General features: G+C 39.1%; 1 protein-coding gene across 8 annotated transcripts in view; it reads left to right on the top strand.

Annotated features, from left to right (window-relative positions):
- Positions 1 to 10,000, top strand: part of LOC135111693 (relaxin receptor 2-like) — a 194,912-nt gene that overhangs the window by 155,656 nt on the left and 29,256 nt on the right. For all 8 annotated transcript variants that reach the window (XM_064025287.1, XM_064025289.1, XM_064025290.1 and 5 more), the window contains 4 exons: positions 101 to 247; positions 5,125 to 5,196; positions 6,570 to 6,638; positions 8,898 to 8,969. In XM_064025287.1, the coding sequence (XP_063881357.1) occupies positions 101 to 247; positions 5,125 to 5,196; positions 6,570 to 6,638; positions 8,898 to 8,969 (360 nt within the window). The remainder of the gene's footprint in view (positions 1 to 100; positions 248 to 5,124; positions 5,197 to 6,569; positions 6,639 to 8,897; positions 8,970 to 10,000) is intronic.

Here is a 10,000-nt window from a genome sequence, read left to right as displayed (position 1 = left end):
ACACACAGCCAGACAAAAGTCCATAAAGACACACAACAAGATATACAAACATATGAAATTACCAGGGGAGATAACCAGCCCTGCCCTTTCTTTCCCGCAGGTTCCTCTCACACAACTTGCTGCGCGACGACCTTAAATCCCTGCAGGGCCTCAGCTCCCTCTCCAGGCCGAGCTACCTTCACCTGTGCCACAACCTCATCTCTAACATCGACCTCGTGCTTGACCTCGTCCCGGGCCTCCTTTCCCTGTGAGTAACAACAGAACGTAAGAGTTGTTAGTGGTCTGAAGATTCGCACGCATAGGTTCCGTTATGAATCATGAGTTTTTTTTTTCTTGTTTTTTTTTCTTTCTTTTTTTTTTTTAGGAGGTTGGAGGATAAGTGTCTCGAAGTGTCTTGAAACTTCACCTATTATGCCTAAGATGCGGGTGTGTGTGGGCTTTATTTATGTCTGTCTGTTTGTCTGTTTGTGTGTCTGTCTATCTGTCTTTCTAGCTATCTATCTATCTATCTATCTATCTATCTCTGTAGTTATCAATCTATCTATCTATCTAATTTTGCTTTATTTTATGGCACTTTTCGTGTCTTCTTGTTAAGTAAATTTATTTATGTATGCATGTCTGTTGAGCTAGTAAGGATTAAGCTGAAGAAAACACAAGGGAATACAAAGGAGGAGGAGGTGGAGGAAGAGGAGAGTGAGGACGAACAACAACAACAACAACAACAACAACAACAACAACAACAACAACAACAACAACAACAACAACAACAATATCAACAACAACAACAACAACAAACAAGAACGAGAATAAGAAGAACAAGATCAAGACGGACAAGAACAAAAACAACAACAACAACCACAACAACAACAACAACAATAACAACAACAGAAACAACAACAAGAAAAAATAGGAAAAAGAAAGGAAGATTACAAAGAAGAAAGAAAGGAAACAAAAGACACAGGAAGCATTTTTTTTTTTTTTTCCCCACGGAGACGCGAGAGTTATGTTTGGCACAAGTTGTTTTCAGAAGAAGCAGCGCGTTAAGTTAATGTAAAAATAGCACTTTCATTTCGCAGTTAGATTAAATATTTGACGTTCTTGCCAATACCTTCGGGTTATTAATCACATTTATGGCTACGATTAACTGCGAAATCCAAACACTTTTTATTATTTTCTTTATTTTCCTTTCATAACCTTTCCTTCTGCGTTCTGTAAATAAGTAAGAGTAAGAGTAAAAAGTAAGAGCGAGAGTGCAAGGCTCTACTGCCGGAATATCGCTTCTGTTAACATATGATTGTTTGGTGATGCTTATGATAATGTATCTGAATTGTGCTGAGCTTATTAGATAGTTCTGAATTCTCTCTCTCTCTCTCTCTCTCTCTCTCTCTCTCTCTCTCTCTCTCTCTCTCTCTCTCTCTCTCTCTCTCTCTCTCTCTCTCTCCTCAACCTCCTCAACCTCCTTTTCAAGCTAAATGATTGCGTTGTGAATATTTTAAAACATATCACAACCTATTTTGTATTCAGACTGCGATACTCTCTCTCTCTCTCTCTCTCTCTCTCTCTCTCTCTCTCTCTCTCTCTCTCTCTCTCTCTCTCTCTCTCTCTCTCTCTCTCTCTCTCTTTCTCCCTTGTTGACCTTCCTTCTCACTGCAGCTTCCTTGGTCGTCACGCAAGCTCAACAATACATCATAGCCCAGCCTTATCTTGGAGCAGGGAGGCAAACACTGTGAGTCCCCGCTGCCTCCCGTCATACCTGCCTTCACAGCGCGGGGATAAGCGACAGAATCCACAGCAGCAGAGGCCGTCACGAGGCGAGGGTAATAGCGACGGTGCGCGCTGGGAAAGAGACAGGTTTTGGGTAGGAAGAGACAGGTACGGGGGATATATACAATGGGAAGAGAGAAAGGGAAGGTGGTTTAGGGAGGAAAAGAAGAGGATAGGTACGGTATATATATATAATGAGAAGAGAGAAAAAGAAAGGTGGTTTGTGCGGGGAAGGAGATAGGTACCATATAATATGCTATGGAAACAGAAAAAGGAAGGTGGTTTGTAAGGGAAAGAGAGAGGATATGTACGGTACTATACAAAAGGAAGAGAATTAAGGGAAGGTTATATGGGGTGGAAAAGAAGGAAAAGATAGATAAGGGGGTATATATACAAATGAAAGAGAGAAAAGGGAAGGTTCAGGAGAGAATATATTGCGCGTTTTTTAAAAAAGAGGAAGTTCAAGGAAAGTATTGTATTAGACGATGCAAAATATCTATATGAAAGACGGAAAGTAATAAGACTTCTGGAATTATTAAAGTTTCTGGGGAATGTGTTGTGTTGTTTGCAATGGAAAGATGATTGAAAATGTATTAAACAATGGAAGATATTTGAGTGAGGGAAAGAAATGAATTGGAAATGTTTGGGATCAGTGGATATTATTGCTTTTTTGTGGGGGGAGAGAGAGAAAATAAAGAAAACAGTGGAGATTTAATAAGAATTGGTATAAATAATTCATGTTTACAATGAAAAGGGATTAGCAAAATAGTTAGTAATATTGGAAATTCGTTGATAATCGCACAACAATCGTAATCGTATTAACAGGAGAAAAATCGTACATTAATCGTAATCGTATTAACAGGGAAAAAAACAAAATAATGGAAAAAGAAATATAAAATAGCTTAGGGATACAAGATGTTTTGTGTTGAGAAAGGTAAAGATAGAATTGTAAGAAAGAAAGAAAACGGATTTGAAATGTTGAAAGGATGACTGAAACGAACATTATTTTTAGCACAGAACAAAAAGCAGGACGAGAATAGACAGAAGAGAGAAAAGAAATGAAAAAAAGAGCTGAAGATTGAGAACATTTGGTATTAAAAAATCAAAATGCAGTCAAAGAAGAAGAAGAAGAAGAAGAAGAAGAAGAAGAAGAAGAAGAAGAAGAAGGAGAAAGAAAGGAAAAGAAAAGAAAAAGGGCACGAAAAAGAAAAAAAAATTGACGACGAAAACAATGATTATGATTATGACAAAAAAGAACAACAATAAAAAGAACAGAACAAGAAAAAAAAAAGAGAAGCAGAAATAGGAGAACACTGAAATAAATAAATACGTGGCAAGGGTCTGTACGGCCGAAGTATTTTCTGGACGGCTGACTTCCAATAGCAAGGAATGGAGGAGAAAGAAGACAAGGGGAAGGAGGAGGAGGAGGAGGTAGTGGGTACTCTCTTCCCTTCCCTGAAAGACGATAGATAGTGGTGAAGTGAGGAAGAAGAATATAATATGACATGGGAAGACGAGTACCAAGAGAGAGAGAGAGAGAGAAAGGTGGGAGGAATACAGCATCTCGTTTTCTTGGTAATTTCATTGTTTCATGAATGACTAAAAGAAAAAAAAAAGAAAATGAAAACGTAATCAAAAGAAAACTAAGCCAATTAACCTTCTTATTAACTCTAGGTGGGTGTTTCGGGTGCAAATTTGCAGAATTTTTCGCTTGTAGGAAATGAGAATATTAAGTGATTCTGGTGACTTCCTCCTCTTCATCCTCCATCTCCTCCTCCTCCTCCTCCTCCTCCTCCTCCTCCTCCTCCTCCTCCTGCTCTTCCTCCTCCTCCAGCTTCTCCTCCTGCTTTTCCTCCTCCAGCTTCTCTCCTGCTTCTCCTCCTCCTCCTCCAGCTTCTCCTCCTGCTTCTCCTCATCGTCCTCTTTCGACATTACTACTACTACTACTATTACTACTACTACTACTACTACTACTACTACTACTACTACTACTACTACTACTACTACTACTACTACTACTCCTACTCCTACTACTATTACTACTACTGCTACAACAACAACAACAACAACAACAACAACAACAACAATAACAACAACAACAACAACAACAACAACAACAACAACAACAACAACAACAACAACAACAACAACAACAACTACTACTACTACTACTACTACTACTACTACTACTACTACCTCCACCCCATGTTTATTGATGTGTCAATTAGGGGCTCCATTACTTGGAGGTCATTAGCCCCAGCTCACGCTAATGACTGTGGCATCCAACCATATCTAATACTCTACTACTACTACTACTAGTACTACTACTACTAATACTACTACTACTACCACTACCACCACCACTTACTCTACGCGCCTGTCCCTCCCCCTTAGTGTTTTCCAGGTAATTAGTTAATCAGGTGCCAGATGAGCTGCAGGAAACCTCAGTCCGATGCTCTTTTTTTTTTCATGAATACCAAACAGTTGTGAGCGAGTGTGGAGGAATGGCCCCCCCGTGGTTTGTTCCGCTGAAGTAATGAATAAAATTTAAAAAAAAAAAAAAAAGAACAGCGTGAAAGTTGAGTGAAGATTTGTTTTACTTGTATAGAAGTTTGAGAAATGTGTTTTTTTTTTTTTATAGGTTTCTTTTGGAATGGAGGTGTGAGAAATTTGTTGCTTTTTATATCTATTTCTTTTTTTTTTTAGTTATATATTTTGTAAAGGTGTGTAGTTGTACTTACACATTTTCTTTTTCTCGTAGAAAGATGTAAGGAACCTGTTTTCTTTTTTTTTTTTTTTGCGTTGATTTCCTTTTACAAATTGTATAAATATGAAAATACTTAACCCTTTTTTTTCCCATTAGTTAATGTTTTTTGTGTAGAATTGTTTGCTGGGAATACAAACATTTCTTTATATCATGCCTCAATTTGTACATAACGCTGTGACAAACGCGTCTTTTATGTTTTTTTTTTCTTTCGTATCGCATTTGGTTATGAGAAACATGCTTATTGAAGATTGTTTTCTTTTGAAGTTGTAACAACATGAAAACCTGTTATTTCTTTCCATCCTTCCTTTCTCAGATTGCGTAATTGTGTGGAAATAATCTTTACATAATGACCTTTCCTTTCTTATCCACCCTCCTCCTCCCACCTTCCCTCTATTTTATCTTTCCATTAAACTTTGCTTCTCCCTCCTCTTTTTCCTTCCTCCCCTCACGCAAACTGCCTCATCACTTTTCTTCCCCTCCCTATCCCCTCCTCCAACTTTCAGTAACCTTTCTTAACCTGACGTCACTTACAATAACCTAACTCAACTTTACCTTCCGTGACCTAAGATGACCTGGCTTGACCTCTCCCTCAGGTGGATCAACTACAGCCCCGTGACCATGACTAACAGAACGGTCAGCCGCAACGCCCAGTCCCTCACCGAACTGTAAGTACTTTTTTCTTCTTTTTTACTTTTTTTTTTTCATCCAGTAACGCTTTGGATAATATTGAATTAACATTAACATTTTCATTTGAGTTTTAGGTTAGGTTAGATAGATTAGGTTAGGTTAGGATTGGATATGTTATGTTAGATTAGGTTGAGTTAGGTTAGGTTAGGATTGGATAGGTTAGGTTAGGTTAGGTTAGGACTGGATAGGTTAGGTTATGTTATGTTAGGTTAGGTTAGGTTAGGTTAGGTTAGGATTGGATAGGTTATGTTAGGTTAGGTTAGGTTAGGTTAGGTTAGGATTGGATAGGTTATGTTAGGTTAGGTTAGGTTAGGTTAGGTTAGGATTGGATAGGTTATGTTATGTTATGTTATGTTAGGTTAGGTTAGGTTAGGATTGGATAGGTTATGTTATGTTAGGTTAGGTTAGGTTAGGTTAGGATTGGATAGGTTATGTTATGTTATGTTAGGTTAGGTTAGGATAGGTTAGGTTAGGTTAGGTTAGGTTAGGATTGGATAGGTTATGTTATGTTATGTTAGGTTAGGTTAGGTTAGGTTAGGTTAGGATTGGATAGGTTATGTTATGTTAGGTTAGGATAGGTTATATTAGGTTAGTTTGGTTTACTTTGGTTTGGTATTGTTGGGTTTGGTGTGGTTAGGTTTGGTGTGGTTGGGTTTGGTTATGGTAGGTTAGGATAGGTTTGGTTTAGTTTGGTTAGTATAAGTTACGTTAGGTTTGGTTACTTTATGTTAGGTTAGTTTAGGTTAGGTTTGGTTACATTAATTTAGTTCGACTTGGTTAGGTTTGGATTAATTCTGTTCATCAATTACACTGCATTTCTGTTCACGAATTTAGATCATGATTTAAAAGGCATCATATTTTAATTCACATATAAATAATACCTCAAGATTAGCAGGTTGAAGTTAGCATTTCCTTAATTCCCGTCTCCTCTTTTCATTTCCTTGATGTTGCTTTTGTTCTACGCTTCCTCCAATTTCCCCCTTTTGTTTCTTGTCTTTTATGTTTTTTACAAGCTTTGTCTTCCTCATTTTTCTCCTTCCTCCTCCTCCTCCTCCTCCTCCTCCTCCTCCTCCTCCTCCTCCTCCTGCATTGCTTTTTCATCACCAACTGACTCCTTTAACATCCATCACCCTCGTGTCCTCTCAACATGTTAAATCCTATCTCTCTCGCTATTTTTTATCTCTCTACGTCTGTTTTCTTAATTTAATCCATTCCCTGCTTGCCATTTGAGAGAGAGAGAGAGAGAGAGAGAGAGAGAGAGAGAGAGAGAGAGAGAGAGAGAGAGAGAGAGAGAGAGAGAGAGAGAGAGAGAGAGGAAGACTAAAAGAGGCATTATTTTCTCCACTCACAGCTGGATGGAGGGCAACAGAGTGCAGCTGACTCCCGGAGCCTTCAGAGGATTCACGAACCTGGAGTCCCTGTGAGTATAATGCTCCTCCTCCTTCTCCTTCTCCTTCTTCTCCCTTAAACATTCATTCCCTCTAAATATGGCTTCTATTTTTTCTTCGTTTTGGTGCATGTGGATATAAAGGAAGAGGAGGAGGAGGAGGAGGAGGAGGAGGAGGAGGAGGAGGAGATGATGATGATGATGGTGTGTCTCTTGAAGGAAGCTTAAAAAGTCACTAAAGAAGGTAATCCCCACATGATTGCTTACCCATGGTCCTTATCTCTCTCTCTCTCTCTCTCTCTCTCTCTCTCTCTCTCTCTCTCTCTCTCTCTCTCTCTCTCTCTCTCTCTCTCTCTCTCTCTCTCTCTCTCTCTCTCTCTCTCTCTCTCTCTCTCTCTCTCTCTCTCTCTCTCTCTCTTTGGACAACAAATAATATACTGCATTACATTATTTTAATACATTTTCTTCTTTCTTCCCTTCCTTCCTTCCTTCCTTTCTTTTTCTTCCTATCTTTTTTTCCTTCCCTCTGCTCTTCCTCTCCTTCCCCTCTTTCTACTTTCCTTCCTTCCTCCCTTCCTGCCTACGTGCATTCTTTTCTTCCTTTCTTCCTATTTATCTACTTTCCTTACTTCTTCCCTTCATTCATTCATTCATTCATTCTTACTATCTATCTTCATGTCTTTCTTCCTTCCTTCCTTCCTTCCTTTCTTCCTTTCTTCCTCCTTCCATTCCTTCCTTCCTTCCTTCCCATCCACCTTTGCATCCCTCTCAACTTCCTCCTCTCTAACACCACCACCACTACCACCACCACTACCACCACCACTCTCGGCATCCTTCACCATAATAGATTCAGATTCCCTTTGCTCTAGGCGAGGGGCGCTGGGCCTGCCCTTAGGGAATGGTGAAGGATGGCCCGAGGAATGAGTCTCGTCTCCCCTTCTGAATTAGGCAGCGGTGGTGGTGGTGGTGGTGATTTGGGTGTTATGTGTGATGGACATGACAGAGAGAGAGAGAGAGAGAGAGAGAGAGAGAGAGAGAGAGAGAGAGAGAGAGAGAGAGAGAGAGAGAGAGAGAGAGAGAGAGAGCTTAAGTTCCACAAAGTTAAGAATGTTTACTTTCTCTCTCTCTCTCTCTCTCTCTCTCTCTCTCTCTCTCTCTCTCTCTCTCTCTCTCTCTCTCTCTCTCTCTCTCTCTCGCAAATATTTACCAGGAAAAGACCAGACTGTGTTGTCTGTCTGAGAAAACACTGAGACACACACACACACACACACACACACACACACACACACACACACACACACACACACACACACCTCATCCTTACAGATGTCTCTCTTCCTCTTCTACTTGACAAGGTATATGGAAGTGGAAGGGAGCGGAAGGGAGAGGAGAGGATAGGGAAAGGGAAAGGGAGAGAGAAATCTTGTGAGGTTTGGGTGAGGGGAGGAAGAGATAAGGCGAAGGAAGAAGAAGAAGAAGAAGAAGAAGAAGAAGAAGAAGAAGAAGAAGAAGAAGAAGAAGAAGAAGAGAGAGAGAGAGAGAGAGAGAGAGAGAGAGAGAGAGAGAGAGAGAGAGAGAGAGAGAGAGAGAGAGAGAGAGAGAGATTATCATTTTCTTTGTAATGTCAGTCTCCATTTTCTCCTTTTCAGGCGATATTGGTTGAGCTGCATTGATTGTGTTGTGTAAATCTCTTTCATTTCTGTATTTTTATCTGTACTCTTTTTATAACTTTCTTTTGACATTGTAATTGCAGTAAAAGTAGCAGTAGTAGTAGTAGTAGTAGTAGTAGTAGTAGTGGTGGTGGTGGTGGTATACACATAACTGGCAAGCTGCCACTATTTCTGCCACAAAAGTGGATGGATATTGACATAAATTCTTCCACTATAATGGATCCATTTGTTTCTCTCTCTCTCTCTCTCTCTCTCTCTCTCTCTCTCTCTCTCTCTCTCTCTCTCTCTCTCTCTCTCTCTCTCTCTCTCTCTCTCTCTCTCTCTCTCTTTCTACTACTACTACTACTACTACTACTACTACTACTACTAGTACTACTACTACTACTACTACTACTACTACTACTACTACTACTATTACTACTTCTACTTTTAGTACTTTTACTACTACTGATGCTGCTGATAATAATAATAATAATAATAATAATAATAATAATAATAATAATAATAATAATAATAATAATAATAATAATAACAACAACAACAACAATAATACCAACCTTTAGCACTACCACCACCACCACCACCACCACCACCACCGCTAATGCTACTCTCTCCCCTTCAGGTATCTTCGCTACAACGGGATCACTGACGTAGGGAGTCGCGCCTTTGAAGACCTGCGTAGCCTCAAAGACCTGTGAGTAGCTTATTGCCACCTCCTTCACACCTGCTGCCTGCCTGTCACCTGTGCAAGCCTCATGTTACGTATCTTTACCTCTTACTACCTGTTTACCACCTGTGAAGACCATCTAGTATCTCAGCTAACACTCTTATCACTCGTTTAACACCTATAAGGGCCATCTACTACCTCTTATTACTTCTTAACACCTGTGTATCACCTGTGAAGGCCATCTAGTACCTCTAACTGGTACCACCTGTTGACAACTCCGTACGATTTTTCATTGCTTCGTAAGACTTGTTTACCTCCTTTGTTTCTTGTTTACGTCATTCGATCTTACTTTTTTTTTTTTTTTTTTCTGTGGGGGAGTTATACTATATATCTGTAAGTATTGATATAACTCTTTTTTGGAAGTGGCTTTTTTATGTATAAAGAAAAAAAAATATATATAACTAGCTAAAGATAAAAACCAACTAGCTACATGCTTAATTAACTAGCTAAACTAATTAACTAATTGAATAAATAAATAAATAAATAAATAAATAAATAAATAAATAAATAAATAAACAAAAGAATAAATCACAAAATAGATGAAAACTAGAAATAGAAATAGAAAAGAATATGAACAAATAAAAATGAAAGCAACGAACTACCTAGCAAATCAACCAAGTAACCCGCCAGCTAAACAAATAAATAAATGAATAAGCAAAAGAATAAAAATTGTGAAAAGGCCCACCGAAGGCACGAAACCCAAAAGAGGTAAGTCAGAAAACAAACCCACAAATACACAGAGGAGGTGTCTTGAAACCTCCCGCCTGAAAACGTTTGAGTCGCACACGGAGGGGGGGGGGGTGGAATATAGAAGCAGTCACAAAGTTAGTCAGTCAGTCAGTCAATCAGTCAGTCAATCAGTCAGTAAGGCAGGGATTCACTCTCTTCTCACTTTTTTTTTTTTTGTGATGTGCTGTTTCTCGAATCCAAATCTTGATATACTTTTTATTTATTTTGTGTGAGTTAATGTTGTTTTTCTTTGCTTTCCTCTTTCCTTC

This window comes from Scylla paramamosain, chromosome 22 (genome assembly GCF_035594125.1).
Source record: "Scylla paramamosain isolate STU-SP2022 chromosome 22, ASM3559412v1, whole genome shotgun sequence".
Taxonomy (NCBI): domain Eukaryota; kingdom Metazoa; phylum Arthropoda; class Malacostraca; order Decapoda; family Portunidae; genus Scylla; species Scylla paramamosain.
Note: the sequence above shows the minus strand (reverse complement) of the source record. Positions and strands in the feature narration are given on the sequence as shown.